Here is a 22,104-nt window from a genome sequence, read left to right as displayed (position 1 = left end):
TTTATCCCGCCGGGAAAATAGCAACAGCGCCGAGACCCGCCCACAAAGTTACTTGCGCTTTGCGCTTTGACACTTGCGTTTCAGATCGTTAAAATAGGGCCCTATGGGTGGAACGCTTTGTTGTTTTATAGTTATGCATATGTCTACCAGCTGTGAATAACTCAGACGGCAATGACGAACACAATCACTCATTTTAGCGCTTCGATATTGTGATATGTATGTACCCTTTCCCAAAGTCCAAATGTTAAGTAATTCATCCTTAATTCATCACATATGATGAACAAGATGTCTGTCAAAACCCAACAAAAAAGACCCAGAACAATAAATATTTAAGGTAGCACATAACATCGACTGCACTTCAAAGTAAACAAGTCACGATGCCCAACGGAGACAACATGGTTCTGGATAGTAAGTCAGCATCCTTCTAACACACATGTACTAGACATGCTTTGCAATGGTCTCTTTTCATCCTGTTTTCCCTGCATCTACCCTGAATGTGTGTCCCAGAACAGTGTTTTAGCCCCTCTTCCCTGTCACATTAGGATTAGCTATAAATAGCTTCTCGCCTAGAGTGGTTGAATAAACCGAATCTCATCCTCGCTGTAAAGACATCACTGGCACATTGAGCCTATTGCTTAAACCTACAGCAGTGCATACACAACCGCACAGAGAGGGAATGGCGCTATGTTCAGGTGCAGACTGCTGATGACTGCAAAAACAATTTATTGCATGTGTCTAGGATCTAGTAAATCTACCATCCTTATTCAAAAACTTAATTAGCTTCAGTGTTTAACCCACATACTGTAGATCTGGCTGTTTATCATTAGACATATCACTTGTCAGACTTCCCAAATTCAGCTTTGCCATCTCAGGAAAATGTATTTTAAACTGTAATATAATTTTACAATATTACTGTATTTTTGTTCAAATAAATTCAGCCATGGGGAGCAAAAGAGACTAACTAAATCTTACCAACCCAAAACATTATATTGGTATCATAACCATTAGCGGTAAATTTTAATAATGTTGGTCACTGTTCATGCTCATTTCCCCTATTTTTACATTTATATTTAATTTGCCTTCATCTAATGCTCACTTAAAATGTATCTTTAAAAACACTAATAATTTAAGAACACTGTTAAATGTAACCTTTAGCAAATCTCAGAATTAATATCCATTTTTTCATACTGTTCATTATCATGTTGTGATGCCTAAATTCACAAGTCCATTGATTTTTGTTTGTAGTCTTATTTTTTAAATTAATGTTACATAAATCATGTAATGGTTATCACCATGTGAAAATAATTATTGGCTTATCTGTATCATCCAAATCGGAGACTGCATTTGATCATTCTTTAGTGGTGTGGTATGAAGAGGTTGAGTCTCTACAAGGAGTGAGCTTAGAGAATTCCCCACTGTGCCTTTGAGCAAGGCACTTACCCCAAGGTTACTCCAGTGGGATTATCCCTCAAGTAAGTTCATGTGACTGATCTACAGTATCACATTGCAGAAAAAAAAGACTGTTTCAGGTAGGCCGATAAAGATTCCTATAAATGACAGAACATCTACATATATATGTTGGTTTGCTGATGGGTGAGAGAGTTGTGCTGGCAGACATTAATCCTGCCTTTTCCGTCCAGCACAACACTCTCAGATCCTTCACCAGGCCTGGCAGCAAAGACAATGCTCCAAATTGGATGTCTCTGTAAATCAGTGCCGACAAGGCATTAGCCTGCCAGAAGCTCTTGGGGAGAAGACGCTCCGAAGTCTTATGTAATTGTGCTATTCCACTGTGTCCCATTGGCCCACAGGACAGGACCATATCACAGAATGAGGGCTTGGGGTTCAACTATCACCACTCTTGACATTTGTACTATTGCAATAGAGAACAAAACTCTCAAACCGTTTCCAAAGTAAACATTTCAGCAAAAATGGGGGCATCACCAGTCTGTGAAGTGGCACGGCTTAGGCAAGAGCACAAATGACTTTAAATGGAGATGTAGAGTGTTCACATATTGATTTCCACTCTGGCTGGATGGAATATTTCCATTACTGGATAAAGCACTGCTACAACATCCCCTAGCTTTAGTTTTTGTGGATCTGTTCAGCGAGGGAGCGGAGGAGAGAAGTTACCCACTGTACACCTCTCAGTTCAACTCTCCAGGAGGGCGAGGGATTGAAGAGGTGTGAAACAGGTTGATGAAAGAGGAGAATAGGTGAGAGCGTGTGGGGAGATGACTCATGATTACCCGTCTAAACAGGCATCTGGAACACACTAGTGTGGGCGAGAGGAAAAGACCAAGCGTGTGCGTTTTGTGTGAGGAAAAGAGGGGGAGTTAGGCAGGAGTGAAAGCTTGCAGTGAGCCAATCCCCTCCAGCTCTCTTCCTCCCATTCACATATTTTGCTGTTCTTTATCAAACACTCACATTACATTTTTACCTCAAGGCACGAGAGCCTAATCTGGGTTCAGTGAGACATTAAATGGGTTACAATATTTGACTAGTTGACTATTCATTCAGCAATCTGTTTAGTAATGTCGACTAGGTTATCTAATTTTTTTTCTCATGTTTTTAGATGTAATATTTTTGCAGAAGAGCCTTAATTAATGAAGGACCAGAAGTGCAACTCAAAAATAAAATGAAGGAATCTATTATCAATTTATTACTTAAATAAAAATAAAAATAATTATTCCTGTAAAGCATGGCACTGGCAATGCCACATTCATGGCTTCAATTCCCATTCCATATGAACTGATAAAACTGATGCATACCTTCAGTGCAATGCAAATTGCTTTGGAAAAAAACAAAACAAAAAAATTATAATTGAATATAATTGAATTGTTTATATAATTATTGAGATTTGAATTACATTTGAATTGTCCAATTTTATAAAGCACAATGGAAAATTCTTTATACAAATGCAAGTTAAATGTTTATCAATTTATTATTGTTACATTTAACTACAAACCATTTATTGGTCAATTTGAAAAGTATTTTTTTTATTTTATTTCTGTATAAGTTTAAGTTGTTGATTCCAATCATTTTGTTGCACTCCTAGTTCTCCATAAATTAAATCACAGCTGATAAAAATATCACAAAAAAAGAAGACGATAAATCTAGATCCACATGCGTTTATAAGCAAGAGTGTGGAGTTAAAAATAGTCCATCACATCTCAAGACCACAGCATTCAGTTCTCTTATGTTCACAAACAAGTCTTATGTAAAAACTCCTTAAACACACCGGATCCTAAAGAAACATGTATTCTCAACTATATGTAGGCTATGTGCTGTAAGCTGTCATTGTGTGATTCGTATATACCAGCATAGCGCAAATAGCTTACAATTTTAAATGCTGTTTAAACTTTAGTTAAAGTACATACAAATACAGACTGAGTCATTGGCAGTGACTGAACCCATTGCTCTACTTAGAGTTTTAAGTAAAAATCTGCCACGTTACAAGATTAAACTGAATAAACTAAAGTGACAGCAGGTGAGAATTGGGTTGGCAGGTTTACACTTGCCTTCAGTCAAGGAGAGCAACAGGAGGTCTGTGAGGCTGTGTGGAGAAGTGTAAAAGAGAACAGCTGCAGATGTGTTAAAGCAGTCACACTGAAATCAGTATAGGGGAAGCTGGTGGTTTAATCCTTCAGGAACGCTTTAAAGAGAGTTGTGATTCAGGACTAGGACAGGATCTTGATTATTACCATGCATATATAAAAGAAAAAGAAGTAAGATAAACTAAAAATCTTTGACATTTAACAGACCGTTTGATATTAAGGGCCAGATTTACTAACAGTTCACTCTCGTGTAATGTATGTTTCATTCATACTCGAAGCCGGAGGGCGCTCTCTCACAGACAGTACAAAACGGATTCGTAGAAGTAATAACCATGATGCATTTTATTTTTCAGGATTCTTTGATGAATAGAAAGTTCAATGAACAGCATGAATTGAATTACATTTATTTATTGCATTTATTAAATTGAATTTTTTTACAACATTATAAATGTCTTCACTGTCACTTTTGATCAATTTAATATATCCTTGATGAAAAAAGTATTAATTTCTCTCTCTTTTCTATCTTACCACAAATGTTTGAATGGTATCATGGTTTCCACAAATTAAATTTGAAGCAGCACAACATTTATAATCATCAAAAATGTTTCTAGAACAGCAAATCAGCATATTAGAATGATTTCTGAAGGGTCATGTGACACTGAAAACTGGAGTAATGATGCTGAAAATTCAGCTTTGATCACAGGAAAAAATTACATTTTACAATATATTCACACAGAAAACAGCTATTTTAAATTGTAATACTATTTCACAATATAACTGATTTTACTACATTTTTGATTAAAGGGGTGATATAATGTCCTTTTCACAAGATGTAAAATAAGTAATTGATGTCCCCAGAGTGTGTATGTGAAGTTTTAGCTCAAAATACCCCACAGATATTTTTATATAGCATGTTAAAATTGTCACTTTTGAGGGTGAGCAAAAACGCACCGTTTTTGTGTCTGTCCCTTTAAATGCAAATGAGCTGCTGCTCCCCGCACAGAGGGCAGAGCTTCAACAGCTTGTGTAGCCTACTTTTACCTCACACACACATTTAGCCAACAACTTTTAGTCAGAAAGATGGAGAGACTCAAGAAGAAGTGACAACATGTAGAATGCAACAGGACATTTCTGAATGGTTAGTTGATTAATTTATATTGCTGATGTGGAGTTAACTATCTTCTAGTCATTGATAAGCATATTCTGTCATGACAATCTATAAATCGCGTTCCCGGGGGCAGGGTTTATGTAAATTTTAGGGTTGGTGATGTCACTAGCCAGGGAGGAATGTCGTGTAGTCCCAACCAGCCATTTGTTGTAGTCCTTAAAAAGCAATTTCTTTAAAAGCAAATATCTCCCTTTGCCTTGAACTTTGAGCGTTGTAACTTTGCAGATGTTGTTTATGCTCAAATTACACACTAACTAAAGTTAGAAAAGTGAAATCATAATCAACCACCCCTTTAAATAAATGCAGCCTCGGTGAGCAGAAGAGACTTATTGCAAAAACATTAATACCAAACTATTGATACTGTATATTTTCTCCCTTATTCTGTGATCATTTTTTTTACATTGTATAATATCCACGAGGACTTAATACACTAGTGTTTGTAGTACAAAAAACATAAAATATAGGGGAAAACATATGATAGATATTAGTGGTTATTGTTCAGCAGTGTATTTGATTTCTAACAGAATTAAAAGAGATGAGATTTTAAAAAGTTTTCAATTAGACAAAGGTCATATAAAAAACTGGTATTACACCTGACATTTCTGCCCCCCTCACTTCTGAAATGATCGCTACGCCCCTGAATGTGACTGTGAGCACAAAAGCCCCTGCAATAAATATAAAACGCAAAAAATTACAGTGCAGTGCAGAAGGTCCTTCACTCTGCTCCACCCATCTAAATCCCCCCTGCTCACATCCATTATTATAACCATGACTTATTCATGCTTTCTCTGTTTGTGCAAACATTTGCATAAATAGCTCCAGCCTGATCCCGTGAGCGTGATGCAACTAAATGAGGAAACAAACAAACAAAGAGTCCATCTAGACTTTGTGCTGTTAGCGATAACAGTGTTGAATAACGCAGTTTGAAAGGAGCAGCTGACATGAGAAGCGGGGGTCAGCCGAAATGTAATTTCAGAGCTCATCAGTCCTACTCATGCCGTTTACACAGGTGGGGGTGAAGGTGGCAAGCATTTAAATTGCTACACACAGTTTGTGAAATGAGCAAGCCAGCCATATTTTCACATTCTACTAAGTAGGGTTATGGACGTAGCCGTGATTTAACTGCAATAATGTTATGTGTTTGATGAATACAATATACTGTAGCTGGCATCACAACAAAGGACATCACTTGCTAGACTGGCTAATGGTCTCTTGTAGGGCTGGGTGCTACACACACATGCAGTGTCATGTTAGAAATGCGTCACCCTGTAGAGGTCTTGCAATAGGTTATTCTGCAGAATAGTTAAAGGTATAGCGGAGGATTTTCTTTTTCCGGGTGGATCATCAAGACTATTGGTCCTCCTAAGTGTCAATCATTCTGGTGATATGTTTATGTAAGGCCGGCGTACGTGCTCGTGCACACGATTCACACGATGGCGTGCGCTCAAAACACAGGTTGGGCTTCCCACTGATGCCTCAGTCGCGAAGTTTCTACTTGACAGGTAAAGTTTGGCATGCTATTTGGAGAAATCCATTTAAAATCACTGCTAAAGTTAATGTAAGCTATGATTAGCTCGTGCATGCTCTCTCGTGCACACGTTTAATAGGCGTTCCCTCTCGGGAGCAGGCAGAGTGCTGCGCATGTGCATTTTTTCAAAAAGTGGAGAGGGCGGTTCTTTTCTAAAATTCGGGAAAATCCTCCGCTATACCTTTAATGCAAAGCAGATTTTAATGAACAAATCAGAGTTGCATTTTAGATTGTTATTTGTGCTTTTTAAAGTCACTCAATGTGTAAAATAATGTGGAGCTATCATTGAATTGTTATTTTTTTATATAAATCTGGTTTGCACTCAAGTTCAAAATAAAAATTCAGTAAATCTAGGGAATCTAGGGACAAGGGAAATGTCTTTAATTTCTTTAAAACTTTATTTTGTAAATAATTCATTGGATTATCCAAAAGTTATATTATTATTATTAATAATACAGAATGTGTTAACATAATACATAAAAAATAATCATTCAAAAAAGAAAAAAATGGGATGCAAGTAAGTTTGGCGTCATTAATACTTTGCTTTTATGCACTAAGGACACGTTCAATTGATACGAAGTGACATTTATAAAGTAATAAAAAAAATTGTATTTCAAATAAATGCTGTTCTTTTGAACTTTCTTTAAAGGATCCTGAAAAATGTATCACAGTTTCCACAAAATTATTATACTGTTTTCAACATTGATAATATTAAATTAGATTAAATTTTTTTTTTTTATCAAATAAAGGCAGCCTCAGATAGACTTTCAAACACATTAAAAATCTCTCTGACACCAAACTTTTAAATGATGATAGTGCAAGTTATTTTACATCATGGTAACAGTAGTTGGGACTTCAATGAAAAAAAATATATATATACACACACACAAACATCACTATGTGATATACAGTTTCCGAAGAAGACAAGGACATATTAAACTTACAGGTTATGAAAGTTTGGCCTGTAAATAACAAATGTTAGTGTGCACAGAGGTTTGAGTATGTGCTTTCGAGGATAAATACTGAGAACAACTTGTTCTCGGTTATTGATTAATTATGATATGAAACAGGCCTTAGGGACACATTTCACAGTAAGAATAAGACAGAAAAAAGAAATGGGGACAAAGAAAGAGGTTAGGATAGAGAACAGACAGAATTCAAGCAGATATTGATTGGGGGATGAATTTGAAGATGCCGAGAGAGCGCAAAGGAGATAATGGATGTTGAGACAAGCAGTGTAACAGTACAGGAGAGAGAGGAGAAGTCGAAGAGAGAGAGAGAGAGAGAGAGAGAGAGAGAGAGAGAGAGAGAGAGAGAGAGAGAGAGAGAGCGACAGAGTCTGGTGTACTTGTGGAGTGACAGGGGTTTTCATTATAGACACCACTGCTGATCTAAATCTCCATCTAATGTGTGTGTGTGTGTGTGTGTGTGTGTGTGTGTGTGTGTGTGTGTGTGTGTGTGTGTGTGTGTGGGGGGGGGGGGGGGGGGTTATCCTGATTCTGATCAGGTAAAGTGGACTGCACCCAGTGCCCCCCATACTCTATAACAGAGTAGTCTCTGTAACACAAACTGATCCCAGAACAGCATGTCTTCCTCCTACACAATGGCTCAGATGTCCTTCCTCTTTTAAAGGGATAGTTCACCCAAAATGAAAAATCTTTGATCATTTACTCACTTATGTTATTCTAAACTTTCTTTGTTACATGGAACACAAAAGGTTTAGCAGGAATGTCATGCTGCTCTTTTCCATACAGTGAAACACACATTGAAAAGGTGTGTAGTAGTTTATATTACATGTGCACAATATTACACATCATCTGAAGCCCCATGATAGCTTTCTGTATGAAACGGACCAGATTTTAAGTTATGATGAGAGATTTAAAAGATGGTAGAAGAATTTGTCATATGGACGACTTTTAGTACTCCTATGGTGCTTTTGGTGACACCATTGTTAGATGGTTGACAATATCTGTCCACCTTCACGTTCATTGTATGGAAAAAAGCAGTGTGAACTTTCTGCCAAACATCTCCTTTTGCGTCATAATTTTTATTTCAAGGTGAACTATCCCTTAACCTTCCATGGCACGGTGCTTATGAACACATTTCATAAGATACTCATGACTTTTTTTGCAAATTCAGTCACGTCCAAGCAGAGCTTCAATCAGACTGAATAATATATCTGCAGTACTCCAGTCTGTCTCTTTATAAGCCTTCCCCTCCTTCACTTTTTTCACTCGTGTCCTTTTGTTTGCAGCATGATCCAGACAGATAAAAATTTACCACAAACAGACACAAAAAGATTCCCCATGCTCAACTCTTGCTCCTCAGAGACTCTCTACAACTCTATACCACACAGAAATAAGGTAGTAATGACCGTGAATATAAACCATTACTGAATAATTGATTAGGCACATGTTTGTCAGCAGCAACGGCACTGTATCTATGACAACTAACTTATCCATCAATCTAGAGCTGCGTTCTAGTGATGTGTGAACAATTCATATGTCATCCAGCACGGCAGTGGAGATGAGCGCATTTGTGTGTTAAGTTTTATTTATTTAGGCTTGAGGTGACTGCTGATGGCTTACCCAGTGATCTGAGAGTCTGAAAAGAAAAACACTTTTACAATCACATTTACAACATGTTTGGACAATCTTATAACTCTACAAGATTTCCAAAACACTCCCAACATAAAGGCAATACAGCATTCAGACACATGCAGGAGGACCTCATGACAACCCAGCACATCGGACCCGTGTACCCATGATCATTAGCAGACATCAGCAACCCTCATGCATCTGAAAACACCTGACAGAAAGAGCGAGATACATAGGAAAGAGAGATAAAGAGAGAGAGTCTAGTTCCTTTTGAAAGCAGAAACACTATCATTTGAAAAACAGATTGGCAGCAGTTAAACAGATATTCATCTAATGTAGAAAGATGTGTGGACCTGATGTGGGGGGAGGGGGATGTCTGAAAATGGGTGCAGGGCTAAAGAGAAGAAAAGAAAGAGAGATATAGAGGGAAAAGGGAGAAAGAGACAAGCTGTATTCAAAAAGGGGAGGGGCTTGTGGGAAGGGTGTGGTGTGAATCATCATCATCATCATCATCATTCACTCACTCATACTGAAGGGTTAGTGATAAAGGGGCTTTATCGAGTGGATGTTATTTATTTGCAGGGCTCTACACTGCAAGCATGTCATTCAAAAACTAGTGATATTATAGAATGTTAATTGGTCGCACCACTGTAAGTGACACTCGGAATTATAATATAACAAATATAAGCTTATAATTTATTTATATTATCTATATTTCTATAGTAAACCTTACAGGACAGTGGCACATAAACATTAGTCAACAAAACGTTGAACGCACCTAAAAAAATAAAATACATTGAGTGTAGAGCCCTGGTTTTAAAATAGAAGTGTGAAGCCTCAAATCAGGTAGAGTGACATCATCAGTGATCTGGTAATCATTGGTGAATACAGATCTGAAGGATCTTGATCACAAGTCTGTATTCAGCACAGAGATACACACATACACACAAACAGAAAAGAAGGAGTGTGTGTCCTTAGGGCATTCAACATCACAGGCTTCAAGCAGTTTCTACAAGACACACAAGCCAGATGCTTTTAGGAAAAGGCAAGAAACTAAAGTAAGTTCAAATGAAACTTAAACTTATGTAAAAGATACAAAAGCATCAGCAAAGTAAAGAAAAACATGGATGTGTTTCACACAAACCTTCGGGATCTGAGCTGTCTTTGAGGGTGACTTGCTTCAGTGGGCAGCAGAAGATTTCGTGACACTTAGCACGAAAAGGGGAGCCTTTACCCCTTATATCCGCAGAATGGATGGAATCCTGCCGCAACATAATGTACTCCTGGGTACCTGGGGCAGCGTCATCCTGGACTGCGGTCGGGCCATAACAAAATGAACGCAGGGTTAGAAAGGGAGAGAGCGCTCAAAGCAACAGAACAAATTCAACACAATGAGAGAACTACGCAAAGAAAAGAGACAAAGTATAAATGACAACAACAAGGTTATAATAAGCAACAACAGTAACAAGATTAGAAGAACACATATAATAACTTGATATACAGAAGAAAGAGGAGAAGAGAAGGTAAGAAGATAGAAAAGAAAAGCTTAATACACAGTAGGACTGGGCGATATACCAAATATTTACGATACAGTTCCGAATGATTTCAAACTGAATAAAATGATCAATTCATGTGAGTTTTCCTTTCCTAAAAATGTGTCATTACAATAATTTCACAATTATTCCTTTTCGCACCTTGTGTTGAGAATATTTATTTATTGGTGACTGAGATTTAGTTTGGATGTTCAACTCATTTTAGTAAATCGGTTCAAATGGTCTATTTCAAATAAACCATTCAATGATACAATTGTGTAATCACTCAAACATTCTCAATACAGGATCTGAGTGACATTTTTTGTGTATGAAAATGTCTTGGTAGAATTATTATTATTTTTATTTTTTTGCTGCATGACTATGCATTGGTGCATATTAAAGAAGACTATTTTAAAAAAGGGAGAAAATCACCCTTTTAAAAAAAAACGGTTACAAATATTGAGTAAATGACTTCAGTTACATCACCCAGCCCTAAAACACACTAAATCACAATGATTGAAACAATATGACAGCAGTTAGTTAAGCATTGGGATCTGGGATAAGGTGGTAAAGTCAGAGCAGGAAGGGGATTTGGAGCTCTTCTGGCTCTCATCAACTGAAATCCAATATTTCAGAGGGTGATGACCAGAGTCAATAGTGTGTGTATAGACAGAGCCCTCATGCAAACTTACACACTTGTGTTGGATCAATACATATCAAGAGACTATTTCTAAAGTGATTCCTTCAGTACTAAAGAAAGTCAACCCAGTGAAAGCATGCATCATCTTCAACCACAGGCATCTTCTGCATCACACATGCATAGAGGAAGCACTTCAAACTGTATATGGGACTTTGTATACATCCAACATGCACTTATGAACAACTGTCATTGTTCCGGTACTGATAATGAGCTAATGTAGTGTAATGTAACGTAAATCGTGAGCAGGTAGGCATCTGTAAAGCTTTGACTATGTCCATAAAAGCTACTAAAAATAAGACCCTTAAGGTTTGTAGTATTTTTTTCAGTTAGCCCCTGCTGATATTTGGTAGACTACACCATTCTGGGGGAAAAACATGGTCATTTTAAAAAGTGGTGTGTAATTGTGATATTATTTGACCTTGACCTCTGAACCTCTCATAACGTAAGTGCAGGCAAATGCTCACTCACTCTATTAGTTCTGGCACATACTGTGAGAGGTTAATATAGGGTTTCATTTCCTGGTGCTTGCAGAGTCTATTTTTCCCTGAGATGAAATGTACTAATAAAGTTCAGGCTGCTGGTCAGGCTAGCATCTCTTTTTCCATTGTCATTATTTGTGGCCAAACACTTCTACTGCCAGCAGAGGTAATAATTTTTTGTTTCCTCTCTCTCTCTCTCTCTCTCTCTCTCTCTCTCTCTCTCTCTCTCTCTCTCTCTCTCTCTCTCTCTCTCTCTCTCTCTCTCTCTCTCTCTCTCTCTCTCACTTTAAGACATGTTATTAAAGACAAAAACATGAATGGTAGTTAAGAGAAGACCTGTCATTTTCTCAAGGTACTGTCTTCACTGGTAGGTTTAAGTACACAGAAAACACTTGGGGTCCAATTTACTTTGGTATGAACAGGTGCTCTGACAGCCACCTTCTATTTTAAGCCATGATATGTATTATACTGGAGACTGAAGTCTAACTCTTGATTTTCTTTTGGTGAAGGAAGTTAGTTATGTGGCATTTTTTACAAAATTTTAATATGCCATAGGAATGTGTTGACTTTGCGGATGTGTTTCCCACTCTAGTTCAGTCATACTGTGACCGAAATTACTGAAAAGAGACATTAATAAGCACTATATTACATAAGGACTGTCAAAAGACAAATATCATTGTGGATTAGTGCAAAACAATTAGTCAGAATTATCAACAATACATTATAAATATTTTAATGAGTCATTCTCACAGGACTAATATTAAATTATTTACTCAGAAATAATTATAATTAGGGATGTGCCCGAAGCCTAAATCCAAATTCGGAAAGGCACTGAAAATTAATTACGCATTCTACGGAGCCTCTAAAGGGACATGTTTAGGCTTGCTGTGGTAGTCGGTTACATTACAGTACATCAGAATTCACTTATCATGTGAAGATAGTAAGGAGAGATGACTGACAGGACGATGTCGGAGGATTTGGTGCGCAACAGATCCTGAGAATCATTGACAAATATCTCGTCCTGTAAAACGTGTGTTCAGTACCGCCGCTCCCTATACACAAAGTACACGTGATTGCGAATTTGAAAGTGATATATATATATATATATATAAAAAAAAAAAAACCGAGCATGCATTCAAAAGCGATTTCAATACTCTGCATATTAATAGCGGCTCCCTGATGCCTGCAAATGATATACAACATAATTAGCCAACTGTATAATTGCAAGAGAACGTGAAGAACTGAAATATATTTTTCCATCACCACATCCCTTTAAGGAGGCTCCATAGAATGCATAATTTCCTTTCCAAACATATTATTCAGCTTCGGGCACGTCCATAATTATTATTAAATAATTTATATATATATGCCAGGTCTTGAAACTACAGGTGCTTTTTATTTACACAACCTGAAATGGGGGTGGGGGTATTCCCTAAAAAACACAGTCTCCTTTTGTCTCCAATGCATTTTGAAGGTCTTAGTCCATCAATGGTTATTAAGGGCCATGTTAACTGCAGCCCCATAAACCTTTAATTAAAATGAGGGGCATATTTAGGACTGGACCGTGCTTAAAAGAGTTCTTTACGACTTGGAGCTGCACAACGTGCCTAACCGTGATGGAGAGTGCACGGATGGGTCACAGGAAGCCTGATGGATATGCAGCCTGCTGTAGCTCCGCCCTCCCTATCAGCTGGGCCTTCAAAATGAGCTGTCAGCCCGTGGCCTGATGGGACATGATCTACAGCTCATGGTTCTGCCACCACTTCAGCACTGCGCTGATAAATGTCCCTGTCCATGGTGCTGAAAGCCAATAGCTGACACTCCAGAGAGGAACTTGATGGGAGAAAGGATTTAATGACACAGAGTGCATAACCTTCCTCTGTTTACATCACCTTTCCCCTCAGCCCCAGAGTCGAAGGTATCATGTGTCACAAGTTGGATGCAAAACGACCCTTAATCAAGGGAGGCAATAAAAGTCAAAAACTAAATGATCGGAGATGGCTTAATCTATAATAGCCCAGAAGTGTACATGGGTTACAGTTACACTGCATGTCAAAGATCAGAACATTTAATTTACAATGGCCTCAATGCACAAAGGCTTCAAGGACAGGACTGACGCAATCAACAGCTCTGAATTATGGCCCTGCTGCAGTTTGCACATTTAGGCCGAGAGCTCGCAGCAGATTGAGGTCATGAAGTTTAAGCAGAAAGACAGATTTAGAGGTGGACTGTCTCAGTTTGTACAATTCAAATGAGGGGAAGTCAGAAGCAATTTCAATCACTCTCATTCTGCATGAAACGCCAGTTAACCGTCTGATGGAAAATAACACAAGAACACCACCATCAGCTGCTCCAGCAGCCCTGGGGGAGCGAGCGCTTAAAATACCAGCACTTTAAATATCATGTGTATCTGAGTCAAGACTTCCTTTTGGTCTCTTGGGATCTTCTTCCACAGCTTTGAGGAAATTGATTTAATTTTTATTGCTGTGTCATTCTGAAGCTCCAGGAGCTGAGGTGAAATTGAGCTTTTCTTTACACCAGTAAACCTCCTTTTTCTGTACGGAAGAGGATTAGGGCCAAGCAATAATAAAAAAATAAAACTATCTCGAGATTAAAGTCATTATAATTCAAGATTAAACTCGTTAAATTTCGAGAAAAAAAGTCGAAATACAATCTTGAGAATAAAGTCATTAAATATCGAGATTAAAGTCATTATAATTCGAGATTAAACTCGTTAAATTTCGAGAAAAAAAGTCGAAATACAATCTTGAGAATAAACTCATTAAATATCGAGAATAAAGTCGTTGTGTTTCGAGAAAAAAATCGTTAAATTTCGAGAAAAAAACTCGAAATACAATCTTGAGAATAAACTCATTAAATTTCGAGAATAAAGTCGTTGTGTTTCGAGAAAAAAAGTCGAAATTAAATGTAGAGAATAACGCATTCGATCAGTGTTCATTGCATAGCCTAGCCTCATCAAGGTTTCGTGGTTTCCCAGGATACCATAAGATGCATTATTAATCGTTGTTGGTTGTGTACGCCTCCATCCACAGAATGTAACGACTGTAACCATCTATACAGCCATTAATGGCAATGCCGTACGGTTTTAATTTATCATAGCTGTCCACAGTCTATATGCCAGAGTGCATTTGGGCCAGCGCAAGTGTAGCCTACTCTCCTTCGTCGAAATTCCACACATTGAGGATCAAAAAGTTTAATAATGCGTCTTATGGTATCCTGGGAAACCACGAAACCTCGTTGAATTTCATGTTGGACAAAAGCGAGTACATCGCGCAAATTGGACTGATTTTTTCTTCTAAAAAGACCTAGCCGACCTAAGAATGTTCTATTCTTTGTTACTGAAAGAAAGGCTAAAATATAGCTTGACTAAGTGATCCAACTCTGCCATGTCCTCTATCAGTAGGCTTGAACACTGATCCAATGCGTTATATTCTACATTTCATTTTGACTTTTTTTCTCGAAACACAACGACTTTATTCTCGAAATGTAATGAGTTTATTCTCAATATTGTATTTCGAGTTTTTTCTCGAAACACAACGACTTTATTCTCAATATTTAATGAGTTTATTCTCAAGATTGTATTTCGACTTTTTTTCTCGAAAGTTAACGAGTTTAATCTCGCATTATAATGACTTTAATCTCGAGATGGTTTTATTTTTTTTATTATTGCCTGGCCCTAATCCTCTTCCGCAATTCTGTACTTAAAAACAGAATCCATATTTTCTCACTCTTTCAAATGCCTGAGAGCTGTCAACATGCAACTGTAGAGGGAGAAAAAGGGTTATTGTGAAAGTAGGAGTTCTTTCTAATGATTTGATGATCTGAAATGTGTATAACTCAATTTAAATCTGATAATTAAAATGCAAAATAAATGCAACAAAAGAATAACAGTTTGTGTGTCACTAAGAAAGCCAGATGACACTTCTGCAGCTTCACAAAACAAGCTGTAATTTAAAGGGGCCTATTATGCCCTTTTTCAAAGTCTTGATTTTGGTTTTGGGTACTGTATGTTCTAGAATATGTTTTCATGCTGGATTCTTCAAAAAACACATTATATGTTACAGTGCATTATTGCAGCTCCTCTCTTCCAAGTATGTCTCAAACGCCCTGGTTCGATGAAGCCCCTCCTTCCAAAATACTAGAGAACACTTCACATAAATCCTGATGTACTTGTTACATCATAAGAAGGATGGCGTCTACGCTAATATTAGTCTCTCTGTTTATCTCGAGGTTTACCGCAGTCCGCCGGATCCAAGCCGTATCCAGATCTGATGAAGTACCTGCGATGATCTTCGCAACGGAAGTGAATCAATCACTCAAAACTAACTTTAGCTGGACAATAACTCTATCCTAGAGCTGCTGTAAAGCCTAAACAATCTCTGTTACTGTAATTTCCTATTATCACTGTAAAGCTACTTTGAAACAATTAATATTGTTAAAAGCGCTATATTATTATTATTAATCACATAACATACACTTTTGTGTTACATATTTTCACATTGACTCTTTAAATGAATGTAGAAACAACATAGTATTTATTTGAAATTTTTTATTTTGAATTAGTGGCCGATGCCGATATCTTAGAGAGCAGGGTGGCCGATGGCCAATGTCAAGCCGATAAAATATATATACTTTATATTTATTTGAATTGAATTAATATTTAATAAATAAATATTGCGCAAGATAGTTTGAAGTCAAGGGTTTAAAGTTTGTCAATAATGCGTCTCCAGGGAAGCTAAATTCATTAATTCACTTGGACCGACCGTCATGCACAGAGTAACACGTTCATGCAGGCTTCAAATGTGCACTTCAGAATATCTGGCAGCTGGATTCGACTAAGTCTGCAAGGTTTGTGTAATTAAGTGTTTATTATTTGTATAAATTATATTAGCGTATTTGATGAATGCTGACGGTAAATGAGAAAGTATAACAGTGTTTGCCTTTCTGTTACAAATAATGTAAAAGCAAACGCTATAATACTTTTTTGAATACAGTTTACTTTGTTTAACAGTTCTATCTAGTAACGTAATAGACAAAACTGTTAAACAGAGAATGAAGACAGAGAATGGTGTGCTCAGTGGTTGCCATCATACACAGTAAAAGAAATGGACACAGCGACCCCATAGGTTTCAACGGAGAAAAGTGAAGTCAATTATAAGCTCTCACTTCCTGATGGCTGAGCGTACTGCGCAGACTCAAACTGAGCTTGACGATGTAGATGTGACGTGAGCAACCTGTCTGTCTTCTAGTAGCTGTGCCAAGAGAAATCTGAATCATTCCCTTCCGAAACTTGCAGAGATGGAGAGCGTGAGTAGGAGGTGTCCATGAGCTAGGAGCAACTTTTGCTAAGAATTCGGATTAATTATTTTGTCATTTTGCCTCCACGTCCCCCCGATTGCCCGCGAGCTTCTCCTCCTGTCCATACGGTAATTTATCTACTGTGCGACAGAGAGTCGCGTGGTTATGACGCAATCGTTAGCCTATTTTTACAAAAAAAGTAATGGAGCTTTTTATACATTTTCGTGTTTCTTTAGAAATAAATAGAAATAATAAAATAATGGACAAATGGAGTCTTTAAATGCCTCAGATGTAAAGTTATACGCTGTCAAAGTGACGCCAAAATGAATGGGAGTCAATGGAATGCTAACAGCAGGTGATGGTCCGCTAATCAATGGCGGCCCCCGGGGAAGCTTCAGTTTCTGGCTGATGGATTACCCCCTTGGTTGCCATTCTCAGAGCCAGCGTTCTCAGCACAGTCAAAATAAAAGTCTGGCGTGCCGTCAAAATAAAAGTCATACATGAGCAAAAAAACACACAAAAAAAACATAAAAATGCCAAATATCGGCTGATATATCGGCCTTGTCGATAAATTGGTCGACCCCTATTTAAATGTTTGTTTAAATGCATCTTTTTACTAAGTACTATGAATGAAGGCCAGTTACAGTATCATACCAATACAAATACTGATGCCACTAAATTATCAGATTGTTTTTATTAACAATTACAATTAAAAATATTATAACACCAATTTAAGTGAACTTATATTTAAGTGAAACAATATTCATGTAATCCCACTATGTAAATGTATTCTATAAATTTTGTTTAGAAGGTATTGGACAAAGTTTCTTCATCTTTCAAGTGTTTACATCCGTCAACTATTGGATTCGGCAGCAAAAGGTATTAGAAATCTCTGTTCTGATCAGTCAGATTTTGTCAAGATCTCTGAAGTTGGACATATACAAAAAGTTCACATTTAAGATGCTGTCAATATGTTGACATTTTATGTTACAGTATCAATCCAAGCAAACAAAAATGTACTGCATGTAAAAACACCACAAAATAACTCCCTAAAATACTAATGAGCTAATTTAGAAGCCATTTTTTCATCTGATTTGTTACATTATTACATAATGACCATGTTGAGCCAAACAACATTGTTATTCAGAACATTATCAGAAGTATGATGCTTTAACGATCATTAAAAACTCTCTCAACTAAGCCCACAAAACCCTTTCCTCTCACTCGTCCTCATCCAAGCAACACCCCACAGCCTCTAACTCGGGAACACATGAGATTGTAACAGTCATATTACACCTTTATTCATCGCCCCCACCTCCCTGTCGAATCAGTCCATTTAACACAACACAGACCACCTGATGCCTCCCTCCCACAGGAACACACAGCAATGACGCACAGGCCATGCTTGATTCTCCCAGCATCTGTCAAACACACACACACACACACACACACACACACAGGCAGAATCAGCTCCTTTCAGCCAATTCAGCCAGTGACTAACAGCTAATCAGAGGGCAACCAGAAATGGCCCTGAACGGACACTTTTATGGCCCCCTAAATGGCCAAGTGAGCTTACGTCACAGGCCCGTATGAGAATGATAAAACGCAGGATGGATGGGGTAAAATGAGTCACGGTCCTGGAGACTTAAATCCTTAAGGATTTCCTACATTTTTATTGTAAAAATTATTTATTAGAATAAAACTCTTAATGAAAAAAAGGGTTAATTTATTTCAAACATTAATTTGTATTTTTTTTTTTATGATCAATGGATATTTAAATATATGTATATATGTAAATATAGGCTATATCTTCTGAAGTCATTTAAGGACTGCAAAATAGCCCTGCCACACGTACACGATTCATGTGGAGAAAATTACACCACCAGATTCAATTTAAAATAGAAACTAGCGTGAAGAAAATTGCAACAGCGAACACGTAACAAGAACACCAGCGATCATGAGGAGCGGAACAACATTACTTATGCTTCTACTCTCAGGTTTTATTGTGAAGCAGTTCAAAAACTTCATAGAAAAGAACTCGACTCAAAAAAGAATAATTTCATCAATATCCTGGTTTGCAAACACAAATCTACACAAAACAATAATAGATGCATACTAAATATAGATATAGCAATTTCTATAGAATTATAGACTTAATATTTATGTATATTTGTTAAATGTACAGTACACTACTGTTCAAAAGTTTGGTGTCAATAAGTTTTTTTTAAAGAAATTAATACATTTGACTGTGACTGAAAAGACACAAAGTTACAAAAGATTTATATATATATATATATATATATATATATATATATATATATATATATATATATATATATATATATATATCACAGTTTCTAAAAACATATTTAGCAGCACAACTGTTTTCAACATAATAATAATAATAATAATAATAATAATGAATGTTTATTGAGCAACAAAGCAGCATATTAGAATAATTTGTAAGGATCATGTGACACTGAAGACACTGAAAATTCAACTTTGGCATCACAGGAATAAATTACATAATATTATGATATATTAAAACAAAAAAATAATAATTGCAATAATAATTCTGTTTTACTTTATTTTTTATTAAATAAATGCAGCCTGGTTAAGCATCAAAAACATTAAAAATATCATACCAACCGCAAACATTTGAATGGTAGTATATTAAAAAGACTTTCAATATTTACTATAACACTATTTCCAGGTTTTTCCATGACTTTTGGAACACAAGCTCAGACAGATTCAACTTTGCAACAAAGGATGAATTTATATTCAAGGACACAACAAATTAAAATAATCTGCAGCAATGGAAGTTCACCACCGATAAGCCATGTAGTTAACTCACTGTTACTGCTGTGAACACACAAATGAATCACTACAAATAACCATCAGAGACATCCCATTTGCGACTTAATAAGGGTCTAGTGTTGGTTCTCTGAACCGACCTCACTTTTCTTCAGAGGCTTTAAAATTAATTTAGATGTGGAGATACTCTCAATTTAAATGCAAACGTAAAGGTGCTGATATGCTTTCAAGGGGTGACCTTACACCTTCACACATTAATTTATCATCATGAGTCACCTTGGCTTACAGCTTTAATATAAACATTAAAAACGTTCCCTTAGGTCTTAATGAAAGCAGGGTAGCAAGTTTGCTTGCGTGTATATTTAGAGAGTTTAAGCAAGAGTTATTGTTTAAGGCAACTGAACGAAATCAGGATATTAACATGTTCTTTGCTGAAAGCACAATGACAGGTCACAGTAGAGTTGAATACATTATTAATAGCGGCACAGTCTAATTAGTTCTTGAGGTATTTATTCTCTCGCTAAAGAGGCAGTTTACTCAGTCAGTAACACAACCCTTGTAGCAGAATTGTTGAAGGTGGACTGCATTAAATGCTGAGGTGGACTGAATCTCTCTATTGCCTGGAGGCTGTCTGGTATGACATCTGACTGTGATTCTCATTCTCTGAACACTGCAGAAACCAAGAGTACACATACTCAAACAATAAACACCTTCTGACACAACCAGCTCAGACCAGCATGCATTTTCAAGCTGTTAGCACTTGTTTATTTAGTGTTCCCAGGGAAAGCAAGAACTGATAAGAATGTAAATGTGTACCTTGTAATGCAATGTAAGTCGCTCTGGATAAAAGCATCTGCCAAATGCATAAATGTAAATGTAAATGTTTAGTCTAGCTGGTAAACCAGCACAAAGTGGCGGTTCTAGGGGGGGGCTCGGGGGGGCCAGTGCCCCCGTGTCAACAAGCTTGGCCCCCCCTCTGGCCCCCCTAAATTTGGAATCGTAAAATCACACCAAACAACCGCGCATTTATTCAGTTGCGGCGCCTCCATCTAGGCTACACTGCAGCGCACGACGTATATTCACATCAAATGTTAACGCAGAGGAACGGGACACTGCAGTTCACAAAAGTTCATTATTTGCATAAAGCCTTGCCGGTTAAACATGTCATTCGCTGCTGATGCGCTGTTCAAACATGCGCTTTACTGAGCGCGTACACTCGACGCGCACATGCACTAAAAGCCTGTTACTGGACTAAGTTATCTTTTGAGTCTTATATTGCGCTAATACTGTCAAATACAGACATTGTTTACATAAACAAAGTTGGTTATGTCTAAAGTGAAAGCAAACAGAGAAAATTAATTAAAATCTGCTTGTCATATTCGTGTATATTAGACGCGTCGCGTGCAGTTCTTAAAGAGACAGTAGCCCTAATAAAAAACATGCTGCCGCTTGTCCTTAACCCTTTAAGGTACTACTCAACAGTTGCTGGTCCCCATTGACTTCCATACATAGTAGGAAAAAATATATACTATGGAAGTCACAGGGGTACATCAACTGTTGTGGTTACTCACATTCTTTCAAATAACGTTTATTTTCAACAGACGAAAGAAACTTATTCAGGTTTAAAACAACTTAGAGTAAATTATGACTTTTTTGGGGGGAGAACTATCCCTTTAATGTTAATAAAACAACAAAACACACAGAGGAAATCATTCACTGCTCTTGACTGAGAACTTTAAGTCTGTTGTGTTTTTTTCATTTAATATTTGTTCATTTAATTACTTTCTCATACTGTTAAATACACCTATAGCTGAAAAAAATAAAGCAGTTTATTTCATTTGTATATTAAGTTGTGTATGTGTAATATGTATCTCTGTTCTTAATTTTTAATAACAAAGAAAATAATGACAGATTTTTATCTTCGCCACTTTGGCCTAAATGTCTGCCATTCTTTTTTATTTTATATTTTGTTACCTATAAGGCTTTGTTTTTAAAATAGGGAAATTAGTTTGGCTGTAATGCTCAGTCACTTGCAAAATAGTAAAACCAACATGAAAAAAGAATCGTGATAAATCGTGATTTTCCTGAAAAAAAAAAAAAAATTGTGATACGATATTATTGCCATAAAAAGTGCCTAGATGTGCTTAGATGCTAAAAATGTGTTATTATTGATCATTATATCACACTACAATTAAACATAATGAAACATTCATTTGAATTTAAATTATTTTATTAGCTTAGCTAATATAATTTATTAGCTTTTTCTAGAGATTGCAGTCATACATGACATGGTGAAAAATGACTTGAAATAATACTGAAAATAGGTTAAGATGAATGTTAAAGGTGTGCCCCCTAAAAGCACAAGTGGCCCCTGCCTGGCCCCCCCAGTTACTGTGGTCTAGAACTGCCA

At 36.9% G+C, this 22,104-nt stretch overlaps 1 protein-coding gene across 4 annotated transcripts in view; it reads right to left on the bottom strand.

The window, feature by feature from the left end:
• fgf13a (fibroblast growth factor 13a) overlaps window positions 1–22,104 on the bottom strand; it is a 134,850-nt gene that overhangs the window by 61,374 nt on the left and 51,372 nt on the right. For 3 of the 4 annotated variants that reach the window (XM_084429666.1, XM_084429667.1, XM_084429665.1), the window contains exon 3: window positions 9,995–10,162. The exons of the other annotated variant lie outside the window; for it this stretch is intronic. In XM_084429666.1, the coding sequence (XP_084285792.1) occupies window positions 9,995–10,162 (168 nt within the window). The remainder of the gene's footprint in view (window positions 1–9,994; window positions 10,163–22,104) is intronic. 4 annotated transcript variants of the gene reach the window in all.

Source organism: Rutilus rutilus, assembly GCF_951802725.1.
Source record: "Rutilus rutilus genome assembly, chromosome: 14".
Taxonomy (NCBI): domain Eukaryota; kingdom Metazoa; phylum Chordata; class Actinopteri; order Cypriniformes; family Leuciscidae; genus Rutilus; species Rutilus rutilus.
The sequence above is the reverse complement of the archived record's forward strand: the minus strand, read 5'-3'. Positions and strand labels throughout refer to the sequence as shown.